Genomic DNA, 18852 nt, shown 5'->3' on the forward strand with positions numbered 1-18852 from the left:
ATAATCACAGAAATCAATGCTAAATAGAAAATGTGATGAGGAAGAGAACTTCCCCATTGTTTCCACTGCTCTTGGAAGTGCACTTGGAGCAAATACATAATACATACAAAAATCTGCTAAGAATTTAAAGTCGAAGGCTTACATGGCTGGCATCCATCGTTTTTTGTGTGGTTTTTTTGGGCTATGTGGCCATGTTCTATCAGAGGTTCTACTCAGATAGAACATGGCCACATAGCCCAAAAAAACCCACAAAAACTGCTAAGAATTGGTCTTGCCTGCTTTTGGAAATTAAGGCCTGTTACAGACTGCCAAAATAAAGCTGCTTCGGGTCTCTTTGGAGGTATGCTGTTTAAATGATGCATGCATCCTAAGAATCCGGAAGCTGCACCAAAGCTGCACTTCAGTGCTTAGGAATGGAGTGTGGCTTTGGCGCGACCTCCGGACCCATGCATCATTTAAATAGCATACCTCCAAAGAGACCCGAAGCAGCTTTATTTTGGCAGTCTGTAACAGGCCTAAGTTTGCTTGGGCCTGGTCAGTATCTGGATGAAAGACCATCAGGTACTGGGGATCTTTAGATAGAGCAAGGAAAGCATGCTGCCTAAAACCTGAAGAGTTACTGCAACTTTGAGTTGACAGTACAGTACTGGCCTAAACAGTCAAATGGTCTAACTCAGCATGAGACAGCTTCTTATATTCCTGTGGTTCTCTAATGTGTGTGTTTATCTTTTGTGCCTATGCTGCTTTCTGCTATGCAAAATAGCAGTGGTGACCTGAATTTACACTTTACCTTTCCTCAGCATGCTGTCTACAATCCCCAGCTGACTTGGATCATGGGAGTTGTAGTCCAGCACATCAGGAGGGCACCAGGTTGGTGTGTTGGAGCTTTCCTGCTAGGATTGGGAAAGATGAACTTCCCTTGCCTTGTTGTGTTTTATGGCTGCAGGAGGAATTGAAGTAAAGATGGAAGTTTTGATCCTTCTGAAAAAATTGCTTCTTCTCTGCATGCATGCCTTATTTTTCAAATGAATAACTTTAGCAGGCTTATCCTGGAAGTATGTCCCCTCCAAAACCACTACAACCTTCCTCACAACAAACAGGGTTCCAGTTTGGATTGTTATAATTTTAAACCAGTTTTCCTTTTATGGATTGATTTTATGCTCTGAGACAGTGTGAATTAGTTGTAATGGATGATGGATTTCTTTATATTCTATACATGTTCTTCAAAGACTGTGGTTTGTTTAGTTGCAGAGATGGGGAATGTGTATTATTCCAGAAGTTGTTCAGTTATGGCCCCTGTAATCCTTTACCATTAGCTATGCTGGCTAAAGTTTTTGGGGACAACATCTATAGGATCACATGTCCCCCACCTTTGACTTATGGTCAGATCATGCATAGCACTAAAAACCCTATGATGCACCTTTTGCAGGAAAACTTGTAGCTGAGAATGCTATCAGCCTGGATTCATCAGTCGCTGAGAGTCACCAGTGGTAAGTTTGTGTGTGAGAGAACTTGAACTCAAACAAATAACTTTTATGCCATATTCAAAAGCACACAAACTGAGAAGAAGGACCATTGCTTAGTGGAAGAGGATGCACATGCAGAAGGCCCCAGGTTCAGTCCCTGACTTTGTCTGGTAATGCTGGGAAAGCCCCCTGTCTGAAATGCTGGAGAGCTGCTTCCAGTCTGTGAAAACAATTCTGATTCTGAAGGAGGAATGGTCTGAGTCTGAAAAAAGCAGCATCCCATGTTCTGCCTGTCTTCAAATTTCTGTAGCATTTTAGGACATCTCAGTTTATTTCTGGGAAGTCTTCCAAGAAGTGCATTATTATCACACATAGAGATCTTCATGTGTTTCTTACTCTTTCACCTACATGGAGCAGAAATGCTGTCTCTGTAGGGAAATTATGTAGCACTGGATCAGTCTTCTCCAATCTGGTGCCCTCTAGATGTTTCAAGATTCATCTCCTCTCAGCCTTGGCTGGTATGGATTTGAGTTGTAGTTCAAAAGATCTGCAAGACTGAGTCCCCGCTTTCCTTATGATGTTTTCTGTATACAAATTGAACAGATACAGTGGTAGAATGCATCCTTGCCTGACCCCTTTACCAATTGGGAACCATTCTGTTTCTCCGAACTTTGTTCTAATGTAGCCTCTTGCCCCAAGTACAGATTTCTCAACATTACTATCAGATGTATTGGCACTCCCATGACCTTAGGGGCCACCCACTGCTTTTTCTGGTCTATACAATCAAATGTTTTACTGCAATCTATAATGTACATGGTGATTTTTTCCTGGAATACCTTTGTATGTTCCATTTTCCATTGTATGTTAGCAGTGTGGTCCCTAGTGCCTTTTCCTTTCCTGAACCTCACTTGCACCTCTGGGATTTCTTTCTCCATATGTGATTGAAGTCTTTGCTGCAGAATTTTGAGCATAATTTAGCTTACATGGGAGATTAATGCTCTGGTCCTATAGTTGCTGCAGTCTTTTGTGTCTCCCTTTTTTGTGGATGCGGATGTGTATTGATTGTTTCCTGTCTGTTAGCCACTGTTTAGTTTTCCATATTTATTGACTTATATTAGTTAGCACTCGAGTTTTTTCTGTCTATGTCCATTGTAACAGTTCAATTGGAATTTTATCTGTTCCTGGTGATTTATTTTTACCAATTCCTCTTATTGCAGCTTCCACTTCGTTTTTTAGGATTTGGGTTCATTCTCATATTGTTCTTTGCTCCATGTATCATTCATTTCTCCATCTCTTTTATAACTCATCTCTGTATTGCCTCCAACATCTTTTTATTTCTTCTTGGTCTTTTAGTATGTTCTTTTCCTCGTCATAGAGCATCCCAGCCCTTGGTTTGAACTTCCCTTTGAGTTCCCAGATTTTGTGGAAGAGGTCTCTTGTTTTTACTTTTTTGTTGTTGTCTATGTCTCTGTATTTATCATTATAATAATTTTCTTTATCTTTCCACACTAGTCATTGTACTGTTGCATTCATGGTTCTCGTTTTGTTTTTATCTCTCTTAGCTTTTGCCTCTCTTCCACAAATTGATCATCCCTGTTCTACAAGGTACAAATAATGTGACTTATAACAAAAAATATAATTAAATAGAGTATGATAGCTATTTATTTAGTTTATCTGCATTTTCCAGTATTCTGCAAAGATGTCTGACTAGCTAACAAATCAGGGCTGTTGGGGGAATAAAAGCAAGGAACAAGTATTAAAATAACAAATAGTATTGTTAAAAGTTAAAAAGTCAGTCAGTTTTACAACAAAAAACGTAGTTTAGACTTGCTTGTAACAGTTTTAAAATGGTACTTGTTATCAACAGTGCTCTAGGAAAGGTACCTGCTAAGTCCCTTCAATATGACAAAGACAAATGTATGCACAAAAAAGAAATACACCTGATACCAAAAAAGACTGAAACAATTAAAATATTATCTTAATTCTGTTTGACAGACATGTATATTGTTGATTTCCTCTTAAAGATGACCTCCACTAAAACATTCATCTGATGGGAAATTTTATATTCTCAGATTCATGGGTTTAGGTATTGAGACGGCCCTAAAGGCATCAGATCCCATCTGATTTGGAAACTAAGCAGGGTCAGCCCTTATTAGTACTTGGATGGCAGACCACCAACAAATTCCAGGGGGTGGAAGCTATATTTCAGAAGAAGGAACTGCAGGCACATACACACACATGCTAGGGAACTGAGCAGACTGAGCAAGTTTCAAATTCCTGTCTTGGCCATTAGGTGGAGTACGTGTTCCTTCTTTTTTCTTGATTTTTAGCATTAGGATAATTTCTTTTTCTTTTTATTCTTTTTATTATCCCTTAGTCTGTACAAATTTTTTCTAGGCTATTGAGTTATTTAACAGTCTAGCAAGACTGCAGTCGTGCAGATAGCAGGGTGACTTAACTCCCATTTGTGGGATTTTAGTGAAACAAAAGTCTTTTTATTTGTAAGACTACAGTCCAGATCTCTCCTGATAACATCTGTACACCTCATTTTGGCCTTCCTGTTCATCTTGTGCCTTGCACTACCTTCATTTATGTCTTCTTGTATCACCATATTTGAACTAATATAACAAAATATCTTAGTCACTTGTACAATTACAGTCAGTTTTCACATTCTACTCCTTGCATTTCTTAAATTGTTTTTCACTGTAGGGTCAACAATAGCATTTCCATCTCTCTTACTAAAATGCAGGTGAATGCTATCAATGCCAACTTATAAGTAAGTCTTGCTGAATTCAGTGGCGTGTATCACATCTCACCCTTTCTGGCCGTTCAGAATTTTGACCAACACAGCATAACAAGTTCTACTATAATTTTGGTATACGTTTGGTTGTTTAGACTTATGGTTAGGATTTCCCTCAAACTTTGTCTTTAAGGCAAGATATTTTAAAGACAAGCAAGTGTGGCATAGTGGTTTAAGTGCTGGACTGCAACTTGGGAGATCAGGGTTCAATTCCCTGCTGGGTCATCAAACCCACTGCATGACCTTTGGCAACTCACATGCTCTCAGCCACAGGGGAAGGCAATGGTAAACCTCCTCTGAACAAATCTTGCTAAGAAAACCCCATGATATGGTCAGTATAAGTTGGGAATGACTTAAAGGCACACAGCAGTAACAAATTTTAAAGACATTTCCCTGGTTTCACAATATCTTGTGCCTGAAAGCTATGTGTCTTCTCTGTAGATCCCTTTCTCTGCACTAGTTGTTGTTTTCCTCATCAGATTCTCCATGCATAGTTTAAGTTGTACCACTTCAGCAACTAACATGCTGTTTTTAAATCACTGGATTGCTCCAGTTAGTAGTGCCCATACATGGTGCTGACCACTGAAGCTTTAAAAATATTCTGGTCCCATCACATCTGTGATGGTATAGATTATAATAGCTTATGTTCAATAGAATAGTATGCATGTTAAGGCCCTACTGGAAGAAGAACGTAGGGATGCTTCTGAAGAATGAACGAGCTGTCACAAAACAGCTATGAACTCTCATGCATCTTTTGCTACTGAATGTTCTGTCAAAGAATACTGGAAGTTCCTCACATCAGATTTCTATCTTCAGTCCTTCATGCTTAGTTATCTTTTACATTTCTTGTACTAAATTGGTTTCAGGATAGATATTAGGCATTATGTATATATGGATGTATTTTAACCTGTTGTAAGCCGCTTTGATTGCCTGGCAAAAAGCAGGATAGAAATAAAATTTTTATTTATTATTATTTTAGATATTTGGATTGTAGTTTTTTATTTTAATCTTTTAAAATTATAACCCCACTTGGGTCACTTGGCATAAAGATGGCACAGATAGACATGCATTTTCATTTAGATCACTGGTGGGCTGGATTAGGGGCCAGGTTTCTGCCCCTGGGATGCTTGGGCTGCATGGATTGCCAAAAATCACATTTTAAAAACTCCCTCTAAGTCACAATTCCACATCTGTTTTGAAAAGTGTGTGGCAGTGGTGGTGGTGGGGAAATGTTAAACATTTCAAGGCTTCCCTTGTTGTTAGCTGCCCTCAAATCAACCTAAACTCATGGCAATCTGTGGATGAGACATCTCCAAGTCTCCCTATCCTCCACTGCTCTGCTGAAGTCCACAGTATCCTCTGCACTCTTCTCCAGCACTACAGCTTGAATTCTGGGAACTGTAGATTATTGTGGCACCAGAGCTCTCTGATAAAAAAAGGATTAATGTCTCACAATAACACAGTTCCCAGAATTCCATAGCAGTGAGCCATGCCCATTAAAGTGGTGTCAAACTGGATTATTTCTGAAGTGCAGACAGCCCCATGATCTTGTTTACTCAGAAGTAAATTTCTTTGAGTCCTATGATACCTTAATGATTTTACAGATTTACAGTATTATAAAATGCCACAGGACTCTTTGTTTATTCTGTTACAAAACTCTGAGTTTCCTTTGTTTACTGGAAATCTCCATCTCAGTTACCTGTTTCCCACTCCAAATTATTTCCTTCTGAAATGAAATGGTGCTTATTTTTCAATTTTAAAATGTATTCAACAAAAATGCAACTTCAGCTAATCAAGTCAGCTCAAAAAGGAAGGATAAATGTACAGCATAAGTATATCCCTTTCATTAAGTCTCCTCCATCTATTACTAAGAGACAACTAGGATATTGTGCACACCAGTTTGCAGCTAGCGTGACTTTTGCACTAAGAAAAATAAGCAGCTTTTTATTTGTCTGGAAAGGCCTTTACATATAAAAGTATCGCCCTTAACTGGTTTAACCCAGCACCTTTCTTCCCTTGTCACGCACAGACTTGGAGATTCTGCGAAACCCAGGATTAGCTTGTTTGCATTTCATTGTTTTCTTTTCTAGCTACAATCTGTTTAGCTATGGTATGCTGAGTTTATCTGATTAGCACCTAATGAGCCAAGGGAGGTTGGAGAGCAAATGTTGCCTGCATTTCTGAAACTTATCAGGGAAATTAAGTTTTTGGTACTCTTTTCTCTTCCAAATACTTAACATTCCTTGTCTTTCCGTGCTTAGAATTGTCAGAAGGGTTGTTGTTTTTTTTGTGGGGGAGAGGGGATAGACTAGCTAGTCCTGAACGATCTTCCATCTTGTCTTCAGTCATCTCTTTTTGGATGGAGAAACATGTTAAATTTGTAAAGAAAACTACAAACTTGCAAGCTAGTTTGTAGAATTTGTTGAGAAACATGCATTGATCTGTTCCTACAGAAAGGAAAGTCTTTCTGCAAATATTGGAAAAATTATGCCTTCCCATTGCCATAAATCATATATGCATATTGGTTGCAGGGGAAGATTTGTTGTGGTGGGGAGAGTATAGTGTGAAAACTTAGTCATGCGTCTAAGCAGTTGGACTGAAAACTGATTCCAAGCTATCTGAATCATTCATATCTTCTTATGAGTCAGGATGGACAATATCAAGATCTACATCACTGCAACCTAGTATGTAGAATATTTTGAGTTGGCAGGTATATGCCACCTTGGGTCCCAGTTTTGGAGAAAAGGATGAATATAAAGTTGTTCACAATGGTGGTAATAATAATATCAAGATCTACATAATTGCAAGCTAGTTTGAGAAATATTTTGAGTTGGCAAGTACATGCCACCTTGAGTCCCAGTTTTGGAGAAAAGGATGAATATAAATAAAGTTGTTAACAGTGGTAGTAATAATAATGTACACAAATATTCTGAGTCTATTTTATTGTCTGATACACAGTTTCTTAGTTGTTTAATCTTAATAAACTTTTCAGTCAATTTAATGAGTCAGTTAAGGCTTGCCTACTAGGGACTAAGGCCCTGTGCAAACCAGCAATTTGGGCCAGCCTGGGAGTGGAGTCAGGGCATAGCATCTGCATGACGCATGCTCAGCCTCTGCCCCCAGTGTGCCATGATGCTGTGCACCGCAACATGCAGTGTTACGGTGCTCTATTTACATGACGCAGCACCGAAGGAGCGCTGTAAAGGCCCAGCACCACTGCTGTTGTGCCCTGGAAAGGCCAGATCGGGGCCCCAGCATGTAGTTGCCACAGCCCCAATCTGGCTGTAAAAGGAGCGGCTGTATGCCGCCCCTTTGGGGCTGTCTGTATAGCCAGTAAATCGTATTGAACTCAGTGGGACTAATTTCTGAGTAAACAGGACTCACTGCACATCTTCACAGACAATGTGAACTGCTTTGTTTTTTGGGGCGGGGGGAACCCTACAGTAGTCTGTGTTGACCTTCACAGCAAAACATTCTTTTCTCTTTTCAGGTTTGCAATGATGTGTGGCTACATGTCTCAGTTTGAAAGCATACAGAACAAAATCAAAAATGGCTATCTCTTTAAGGTATGTTTTGGTAGCTTTCTTAAACCTGTTGTTATTAAATTACTTTATTCTGACAGTTGTGGAGTTTGTGTTTAGAGGAAAAATAATCTGCCTGAAGGACAGTGCCAGGGTTTACGTTGAGAAAAGAAGATGACCCCCACCCCCACCCCCGCCATGTTCTTAGCAGCCATCATGAACTGACTTTCAAACTAAAAACATTTAAGCATGCCTTTGTTGAACCAGCCACAATATTGTACTTCTCCCTAGTTTGAATGCTAAAAGAGCAACATGAGAGTGAGAAGAACATTAACCCTGGTCAGCTTGGAGTTATTTTTCTGATTGTGTTTTTTAATGTTGTGCTGGTAGCTAGTTTGAAATGCTGCCCATTTTAAAAATCAGTCTTGCTGTTGTATTCAATTGAAGCAGGATTAAACCTTTAATTATCAAGAAGAAATTGCTGGTTTCAATTATAGTTCACAGATTATTTATTTTATATAATGTTTGCTTATTTTATTTGTATGCTCCCTTTCTTCCAGAAAGGGTCCCAAGGTGGCTTAGAGCTAAAATTGGTTTAAAAACAAGGTTATAATTGTAAATGGAATTTGTTCTCAGACAATCCATATATGTTTGTTCATTTATCCTAGTTTGTGGCTTCTTTTAATGCACATATAATACTGTCTGTGAGCTTAAACCAATGGACAGACAACTGAGGACAAAAAAGGCAAATTCTCATTTTCATATTTTGTCTTAACAGGAACATCTAGACAAAGCAAAAGAGCTTAAGCCTCAAGACCCATTTTTGTATTATCTCACTGGAAGATGGTGCTATGAAGTAAGTGTATTGTGAAGTTGATATCATATGCTTGGCAATAGTCAAATTAACCTCTTTAAAAATTGTGCTGCTGAGCAATTTTACATGACATAGAGTTGTAACAAATGTTATGGTACAGGTAAGAAAGTGTAAGAAATGGCATTTTCCAGTAGTAGATGGCCAAGGGCTGGCACAGTAGACCACACAAGCAAAAGGATTTGATACTTGAGCAGGGGTGGAAACAGGCTTTTCACCAATAAGGAAGGTTGTGCTCAAGCAGTATTCTGTTGGATACATTACATAAGCTTGAGTGTTTGCAGAGCCAAATTCATAAACTTCCAAAAGTGAGACATAGCTGTATGCAGATCAATGGAGCGCCGACTTCTGTGTAAAATTAAATACTGGCTTTGGAATGGGGAGGCAACATGTTGGTGCAGTTTAATTAGACTGCTTTTTAAAGGCAGACTGAATTTAATCCAGATACAAATTGGCAATCAGTAAATAAGAGCTTTGCTATGCCTTTTGTGTGCAGTTCTTGGATGCATCCCAGTTCACGATAGCAGGTGCTATCATTTTACCATTTTCTGAGACCGAAACTGATTTGGGCAGAACTTAGGAAAGTTCCTTTTTGAGGCTACATTTTTCAGAATGAGATTCCCTCAGAAGCCATGATAGTTGTTGATGGGATTCTGGGTTTAAAAAAATGACTCTCCCAAAGTTTTGGTTCAAGTAAGGCTGATTTAAGTCTAGACTTGGTGGTGTGGACAGCCTTGACCTGGTGAGAACTGCATTCCTTGTATGAATCTGTAGACAGCTGATTTTTGGACAATTTGTTCACTTTCCCTCTCATTCATATTGAATACTCTGGTTTCTCTTCAGATCATATGTTTTACAGTCAGATGAGAGAACTTCCTAGCTACACTGGAGAGTAACCAGAATACTGAGAATAATATTCTTCTGGAATATTTCAGAAGGAAAAATTTGCATCCCTTCCCTGAGAAAAGAGGAGGCCTATTAAAATTCAGAATCTCATACACTAGATGATTTGCATAGGAAGCAAATTGTCTCATTGAAGCTAGTGTGGGGTTTGGTACATTTAACCTGCCATCTTTATGTACATATTTGCCATATGAATGCTCCCCAGTATCCTTGGAAGAGAGACAAGATAGAAATATAGCAAACAAATAATAATAATATACAGATCAACTGCATAAACCTTTTGGGAAATTGATTGAATTCTAAAAAGCAACACATTTTTCCTAAATCTCCCAATGACAATATCAATTTAAAAAAAAAAAAAACAGTAATCAAAATGCTATTGTAGTAGACATATTTCCCTTACTGTAAATGTGGCTAGAACATTAAGTCAGAGCTGTGTATGCAGCCAACAATTATATTTTTTGTGTTTGCTTTTTCTTCTTTTTTTTAAAATTACTAGAGGCAAGTAAAACATTTTCTTTGAGGTTTTTGTTTTTGAGAGGACTTCTTGTTGAACAGTGCCAATCAAATTCCAAACAAGCCAAAAGCTGAAACTGAATCTCTCTTTGTCAGTTCTTATTAAATGTTGTAAGAAAACATACATAGTGCCAAACAGATCTCTTACTTTAAGGAACTAATTGTTTATTCCAATTAGAAGTCTTTATGCAATGACAGAAGTGAAATTTGTGTGAGATCCATCAATTTTTGGTACTCTCTGTGTGTATTGGTGTTTGGGTGGTCTACAAAATTTTTATATAAGCAGTATTTTCCTTCATTTTCATATTTCATCAATCCATATATGCTTCTGCTGGATCAGCTGAATTTAAATGCTGTAACACTCAACTGTTCATATACTGTACAGTACTTCCAAGAGACCAAAATGATCAGAAGTGCTGAAAAAAGTTTTGTGAAAGAGGGTTTTTCCCCCAGCAGGGAATAGGTTGTCTCTAGAAATAAGAAAGGATAAGAGAGACTGAGAGGGGTATATATATAGCTCCATCAGGACTAACCCGGAAGAAGGAAGAGCCCTCCCTCCAATCCATCTGCCTTGGTCCAGGCCTCAGAGGGAGAGAAGAATCACTGGACCTCATCCCCTTTCCCTCCACCATTCCCTTCTCCTTTTGTTTCATGTCTTTTAGATTGTAAGCCTGAGGGCAGGGAACCATGTAATTAAAAATAATAATTGTAAGCCGCCCTGAGAGCCTTAGGACTGAAGGGCAGGATATAAATACCTAAATAAATAAATAAATAAAAATATACTCCCCAGATGGTGATTGTTTTCAGCTTGGGAGCATACATGTCTCTCTACTAGCTAAACAAAATGACTAATCTTAGTATTCACATGCTGAATGCTCATGCAGCTAGCAAAAGTAAACAGCTTCAGCAGATTAGAACAGAACAGATTTGCCTAGTTCATTGGTGCTTCTACACCTCTGTCCAGCTTAAACCTGAGTCCCAAAAGCTGACTCACACAAAAGAGTATTACAGCACTTTTGAAAGTTGCTCAGGCTTGGACTGAGCAGAACTAAGAGAGGTTATTTTTTGGGACTATACTTCAGAATCCCCCAGCCCGGGGGAGTGTGGGAGTTGTCGTGCCAAAAGTAACATTTTCTACGTTCTGGTGTAATTACATTACTTAGGCAACTGGAAAGAGAGAGTCTGTGATTGACATAGCTATAATAAATTGAATCAAGATGTTCTACTAAGATCATTTTGGTTCCTATGTGTTTTGTATTCTGTATCCAAATCCTGTCATAGGTTTTGTATTCTATAGCCAAGCGCCCCAGAGATAAACCACTGAAATCAGTGGGAAATAATAAATGTGCAATTTTAGTTTGACATGGGACTAAATCCAATGCTAGTCTTACCTTTAATACACCCATTGAAATGAACAGTTAGCTACAAGTAACTAAAGTTCCTTCAATTTCACTAGATCTACACTAGGTAGAATTTACTTTGGAGTTAATCCATCATTGTTTTGTTTTACGTTTGTCCTATAATAGAATACCTTTCTTTAAAAAAACACAGTTCACTAATGGAAAAGATTATTTGTTGAAATATGAAAAATACTTTGAGCATGTCTGTGTTAGGCCTCTGCAACCTAACTCCCTCTAGGTCTATTGGACTACTGCTCCCCATCATTCTAAGGCATCATAGTCACTAGTTAGAAATGATGGGTCTTGTAATCTGACAGACTGGAGCACAAAGCTTTGGGGAAGGCTGGCCTTTCCTGTAAAATCTTATCCCTCTGTCTCTTCTCCCTTACTCCCGAGTGGTTTTAAAAAACAACTTTTTTTCTTGGAGATACTTAATTATGATATCTTGCTTGCAAAACATTTTGTTTCTTATCTATGAACTATCTATAAACAACTTATATTATTTTTTTCCCTTCTCTCTTTGGGGTTTCCAAGGTGGCTCAGTTGTCTTGGATTGAGAAGAAAGTAGCTGCTGCTCTTTTTGGGACTCCGCCAACTTCAACAATACATGAGGCTTTGCAGAATTTTCTCAAGGTAGATATTATTATTACTCTCCTTCTCCTGCCAGAATCATTTCTCTTTGAGGGCCCACCTACCAAGTGGCTGGTGTTCAAGAAATTTGCTCAACAAGTTATTCTCGGCAGCTATAAATTCAAACTTTCAAAGCTCTGTTAAGGCCAAAAGATTTCCATAAGGATACGACACATCTGTAGAAGAATGACTGCCCACTTTGGCCTCAGTTAAAATTTCACTAAACCCATTTATCAATCTCTGTTGTACCTGGAACTGTTTCAGATGTGCAGCTTTTGAGTTCCTCATAGAAAGTTGTTTACAAGTACCCCATTTGCAAAATTTAATCTGTTGCAGCCTTTGTCCTGTCAGCTGAATCTGGACTGGAACATGGAATGACAGGCTGCTCAGCTTACAATTTTTTATTTGCTACCTGGCATTGGGGCCTGGAAAATCAGTATCATAGCATTGGAAGGGTCTGCAAGGGCCATCTAATTCAGCCCTCTGCTGTGTTGGAACATACAAATAAAGTAGACCCAAATGATGGCCATCCAATCTGTTTAAAGATCTTCAAAGAAGGAATGTCCACCACCTTTTGGGGTAGTGTATTCCACTGCCAAAGAGTGCTTACAATTAAGAAGTTTTCCCTAATATTTAGATGGAACCTCTTTTCTTATAATTTGATTCATGTTCTAATCTATGCAGAAATAGAAAACAAGCTTACTCTATCTTCTACATGACATTCCTTTAAAGATGGCTATCACATAACCTCTCATTCTTCTCTTCTCCAAACTAAACATATCTAGCTTCCTAGTCTGTTCCTCTTAGGGCTTGGTTTCCAGACATTTTCCCATTTTGGTTACTCTCCTCTGAACATGTTCCAGAGTTCTAGTTATAGATATTGGAATACAGCCATTCTGTATTGTCCTGGATCTGAAGTGTGGTGTAGAGGTTAGTGGTGGATATCCAGATACTAGATCCTACTGAGTCATATGGCTCACTGGAAGACATTGGGTAAATCACTTTCCCTCTATTAGCCTGACCAAACTCATTGCTGATGTAAGGAGAAACTGGGAATGGGATAGCCACGTATGCCACCTTCAGCACCTCAAAGCCAAGGTGGAGTACATATGTAGCAAATGATGTAAATAAAATGCATTTTGGCCCTCTATTTGCATTTTTCAGTATTAAAAAATAAATTATAGGAGATGCAGGGTATATTTATAGCCCTTGTTCCTTTTTTATTCCTATTTCCCATGGGCTTTGGAGGACCGGTGTGCTTTATTAGAAAATTATATTGCCTTGCTGAGGTGTTGTTCATCATCTTCTTTTTTCTCTTTGCATTGAGGCTGAAGAAATTCATCCTGGATATTCTAAATATAATTATGTCTATATAGCAAAGGTAATAGAAATTATTGCATCTTTTCTTATCCTTTTTTAAATGTTTGATCCATACATGTATTAAACCAACTAAATGCCTTGGATGTTTTTTCCTCACTACTCCCAGTGCTACAAAGACCTTGGACAGAGGAGCAATGCCCTGAAGAGCTGTGAAACTGCACTGTCAATTTTGTCAGTCACCAAAGAGGTGAGTCTGAAGCCAGATTTCTATGCTACCTTTCTGGTAAGCTTGCCGCAGCCAAGGTTCCCTTCTGTGCTTCATTCCAGATCTTCCTCAGTAGTCTGTGAATGTTTGTGAAGGTGGCCTTGATCATACCCTTTCAGAAATTTAGTAAAGTTCCTTTTTTTGGATGACAGCTTTCAGAATCCTCAAGACAGCCTGTTTAATGCCCATATTGGCCGCAAAATTGTGGGAAGTGTAGTTGAAAGAAGAGAACTTTTCTAATAAGCTCTGACATTGTCTGCACCTTTTTTGGCAATGTCAGCAGAGGCAGATGGGAATGCATTGTAAGTCTCTGCAGTTCTCTATAATTCTTCTTCAGTGGGACTTAAAGAAGAGAACCTTCTTGGTGGATTGTGCCTTTATTTCCATAAAGAAAGATAATGAAAATTTCAAAGAGATGTCCTATGAAATACAGCAGTTGCATGAAAAGTGGATGGTGGCTTGTGGCACCTGGCCTGACCAGTTGCAATAACACATGGAAAATGTAGAAGGAGGGTAAAGACTTAATATTATGTAATGATGTTTGAACAGATGACGGTCAGGATGGTGATGCTTATTTTAATGAGAAACTTGGCAGCCTGCAGTGTAATTAGTCACACTGATCACAAGGAGCTGTTGCTGTCTAGTTTTGAAGTTGTATGTTTTAGAATTGCCATGGGCAATTCAGTAGTTACTTTATCCTTCAGCAGGGCTCAATACTATCAAGCCAAAAGAAGCCCCATGTAAAATATATACAGATGTACTAGGAAATAAAAAAAAAAGAAAGAAATGCTGGGTGGGAGGCAGCTGTTTTGATCCAGGGAAATCAACACTGTAATGATTTACTTTTGCAAGAATTTGGTGGTGGTGGGGAACAATTATGAAGTGCAAACTTTGGGCAAAGAAGCTCATTTTCTGTGGAAATTTATCTGACATTTCTTCCTGTCGCTGACAGCAAAGATGTACGAAGGTACAATGAATATCTTTCAAGGTGCTAATATTTGATTGCCAGACTAGTCACATCTTACTGCCTTTGAAATATCTGTCTAATGAAAACTTTCAGCAGACACATAAAGGACTTGGATAGATTTTCCAGTTCATTTAGGTAGAGTGAAATCCAGCACTTCAGGAGAAGCCCTTGATAGTCTGTTTAGCTTTTCCTCAGAAGCCCACTTGATTGCTTACTGAGTTGTGGAATTATTTCCTACTTTTTGATTTCCTGAAAGCCAGTGTGGTGTAGCATTTAGAGTGTTGGCCAGGGTTTGAGTCCCTGCTTGGCTATGAAACCCACTGGAACACCTTGGTCAAGTCACATGCTCTCAGCCTCAGGGGAAGGCAATGGCAAACCTCTGAATGAATCTTGTCAAGAAAATATGAGATAGGGTCACCTTAAGTCAGAAATGACTTGAAGACACAACAACAACAACAACAACAACAACAACAAATGTTTAGTTTAAATTCCTATTTTTTTCAGTTTACAAGGCACATTTCAAAACTTAACAAGGCCTTCAAGTTTCTATGGAGTTATGCATGTGCAAAAGCCATCCTTTAGTCTTGCTGTGAATTCCAAGGTAATCTGTGCTCTTGAGAAACTTGAATAGTAACAGATGCATAGAAGAGGATGAGGAAGCCCTGCACATCCACAACTCCATGCACAGAAGAACAATGCTTAAGCATTCCATAAAGGATGTGATCGTTCATGCACTAAAATTCTTCACTTTCATTGTCTCTGGAATGAATATACACACCCTGTTGGGTAGGCCCCTTGTTTCTCTTCCTTGTTTAAATCAGTGGCCTGATAATGAGGAAAAGCAGCTTGCCTAAGCCCGTCTTTTGGATGAAGGAAAATTTGAAGGGGGAATCTTCAAAAGATTAGAACTGTTCCTTTTCATACTACAGCTCCCAGGATTCCCCAATGTGGAAACTGCTCCTAGACCATTAGCCTAACTACTGGAAAGGATTATACTGAACCCCTGAATACCTGTTTGAATAGCCTAGAAAGAGTGAGAAGAAAAAAATAAAAGCTATAAACATCAAGCCACAGGAATGTTGGGTTCACGGAAATGCCTCCAAAGGTGGTGGTTGTAGGATGAAAACCCTTAATTACAGTCCATTAGAACTGCATATAATGAATACTTTGCTGCCCTAATTTAGGAGGAAGTTGGAATGGAAAAGCATTGTATGTGGTTAGGATCCTGCCCCCAAGCTTGCTTTATATTTTATTTTGTATAATGATTTTTACAAGAAGAGTTGAACCAGTTGTGCTTTCCTAGACTATTGACACTGAGTAATCTCTTGTTTTGATCCACAAATTGACATTGGGTATAATAGTTGTGTCAGGAGAGGCAGGAAAGAGGGTGTTTTGCAGAAACAATTGCATAAATGTAGTTTTTCTTTCTTTTTGCTTAAGGATGAAGAGGCTGAGAAAGATTTAGAAACTTTACTTCCATCTCTGAAGCTGTGATGAAGACAAGAAGAAGCACTTTTGATTATGTTTTGATTCAGTGGAAGAATGCTGGGAATTTCAGTCCCAGCTGTCAAAGCACACTTGTCGAGTTGGAATTTATATGATGAATAGGATTGGGGAAGATAATCCTAAAGAAGGAACTTTAATGCTGAAGTTAGAAATGCAAATGAAAAAAAATGATGGGATGGTATTGTCTTAAGCCCACAACCCGTCAAATCAAGTTTCTTCAAGCCCAGTAAGAAAGGGACAGCAGGTGCTTCTGTGTAGTGAGTGTCATATTCTGAACAGGACTGTCTTCCACAACACTACAAATATCTTTAAGATGGGTTTCTTAAGGCATTCAAATACTCCGACTGGAATCCTGTTGGGGCTTTATGCTTGTGTAGCTAGCCTTTTGGGCAAGTAGTTGGACTTTTTACTACCTTGTATAAGGGAGTCTCTCAAACCTCTTTGTACAAGCAATTCTCTTGGTTGCACAACAGTTCATGGTGCTTCTGGGAAGATCCACAAGCACAACTCAGCCCTCTCCCTGCCAGTCTTGGTTTCCTTTCTGATCCTACAGAGTTATACCAACATAGCATTATTATGTGCCAGCTCCCAAAAGAATTTCAGCCACAGATTAATTGTGTGGTGACATGTGAAAAGCTAAGTAGCAACTGCATAAACTTAAAAAAATATCATGTATTTAAGACATTGGCCTGAAGAAAATACAGCTGGCTCATAAATGAGCTTTAAATACTTTTTATTTCCTTAGCAGGAGAGCTACATATGGGTTCTCTGGAGCAGGACACCTTTGTGATCATGTCATCCCTTTCATTCTAATTGAGTTAAAGGTTGTAAATTCTGGCTCTGGAGGAATGGTGTCAAGGAACATATGACAGGGAAATCATGAATTCTTTTCTTTTTAAATTCATAGTGTCTATTTTGCTAATTTAAGCTTTTAAATCTTGGACAGAATCTTCAAAAATGGAATCCACTGCTGGCAATGGATGGCTTTGTAGGTGGTAATGGTAGGTGTGAATTGTGTGGAGAATGGATAACTAGTTAGATTTTCTGTCTTTCAGCAAATATATGTACAGTGTGCCCTTTTCTTACACGGGAGATCCGCTCCGGATTCCCCCCACCCCCGCTTAAAGAAAACATGTGTATGCTGGAGCCCCACTAGAAGTAATGGGGCTTGTGCCCACAGCGCGCCCCATTACTTCTGGGTGTGCCAAGACTTCTTCCAGCGCAGGCTTCCAGCATATGCTGGAAGCTGCATATGTACAGCTTTCTGATGGACAGATATGGGAGGAAGTGAATTGTGTGTGTATGTTTCTTTGCTTTTTGCTTCAGAAAGTAGAGCTTTGGTGGGAGAAATGCACATCAAGACACCATTTCAGTCTCTGGATTACAAATAGCAATACAATAAAGACTTTATAAATGTGGTATTTATACATTGTGCTGCTGGAAAAAATTAAAATTTAACTAATATGGCATAGATCCTATTGGCAGTTCCAGTTGAAATAGGCAATTGAACGAATGAAATGTACATGTTGATTTGCGATCCAGTAATTGATTTAGAGGTCTATTCTAATTCGGACTGACAATAGGATACAGGTCTGAATGAGGTCTGATAGAGTTCCCTGGTATGGTGGCATCTTTATTTGTCTATAAGCAGCAGTTGCATTGGAGCTTCAATTCTCCCTCAGGCCAGACCACATCCACCCACCCATAGGAAGCCTAGCAAACTTGGTTTTCCTTTGCAGGCCTTATCAAAATGGTGATGGGTGTTCCCATTATGAGTAGGACTGTAGAAGAAAACAAGTTTTGTGGGTTATATGGAGTCCAGAGAGTAGGACCCGGAACAATGGATGCAAGCTCCAGGAAAAGAGATTCCTCCTCTACATTAGGAGGAACGTCCTGACAGTAAGGGCTTTTCGACAGTGGAACAAACCTCCTTGGAGTGTAGTGGAGTCTCCTTCTTTAGAGGTCTTTCAACAGAGGTTGGATGGCCATCTGTCGGGGATGCTTTGATTTAGAATTCCTGCATGGCAGAAAGGAGTTGGACTGGATGGCCTTTGCGGTCTCTTCCAACTCGATGATTCTATGGTTCTTGGATGCTTGTAAGGGTGGAGATATTTTTGCATGCCTTTTACATGGTTTGAAGGCAAAAACCGATGAAAATCCCATTAAAAAATAATAATGGGAGGCCAGGTGGTTTGGGGAGTGTTGGGAGCTTCAGAAACCACAAAAGAAGGATCTTGGGGCCACATCCAGCCGGCACTTCTCCCACCCTAGCCCACAGGTATAATAGACCTGTGTATGTCATTTTAAGATAATTTTGAAAAGAGGTATCCTTTGCCTTCTTGTAGAAGAACTCCATATATGCACAGCTGATTTATCATCGGCCCATGTTTGTCCCCATAGCTATTTAATGGAGAGGAATGTCTGGGAGCACCTAGCCAGTGTAGCTGCATTTCTTCAGTCAGGAGCAGAAAGAAGACATTGTCCTCCTAATTCCCAGGAGATCCAGAGGATTATGTCTTCATTATACCTCCAGCTGCAGAAACATAGCCAAGTGCTGCCTCAGTGCCCTGCCCTCCACTCTGGCCACTAAATGGCCATGGGGGCAGACCCTGAAAATTGACAGATCATTTGCCTGCACAGGGTAGGGATGGGGAGATATACTTAGCAGAGCTTATAACCCCACCAGC

The 18852-nt window shown here is 39.2% G+C and overlaps 1 protein-coding gene across 1 annotated transcript in view; it reads left to right on the forward strand.

Annotated features, from left to right (window-relative positions):
• Positions 1 to 17845, forward strand: part of RMDN2 (regulator of microtubule dynamics 2) — a 34154-nt gene extending 16309 nt beyond the window's left edge. The window contains exons 5-11 of the mRNA XM_089529717.1: positions 1430 to 1490; positions 7757 to 7832; positions 8566 to 8643; positions 12012 to 12110; positions 13435 to 13488; positions 13594 to 13674; positions 16100 to 17845. Coding sequence (XP_089385843.1) covers positions 1430 to 1490; positions 7757 to 7832; positions 8566 to 8643; positions 12012 to 12110; positions 13435 to 13488; positions 13594 to 13674; positions 16100 to 16153 — 503 coding nt within the window. The 3' untranslated portion in view covers positions 16154 to 17845. The remainder of the gene's footprint in view (positions 1 to 1429; positions 1491 to 7756; positions 7833 to 8565; positions 8644 to 12011; positions 12111 to 13434; positions 13489 to 13593; positions 13675 to 16099) is intronic.
• Positions 17846 to 18852: the final 1007 nt, after the last annotated feature.

The sequence above is a fragment of the Sceloporus occidentalis genome, unplaced genomic scaffold (genome assembly GCF_023333645.1).
Source record: "Sceloporus occidentalis isolate IW3139 unplaced genomic scaffold, rSceOcc1.0.p SCAF_6, whole genome shotgun sequence".
In the NCBI taxonomy this organism is placed as follows: domain Eukaryota; kingdom Metazoa; phylum Chordata; class Lepidosauria; order Squamata; family Phrynosomatidae; genus Sceloporus; species Sceloporus occidentalis.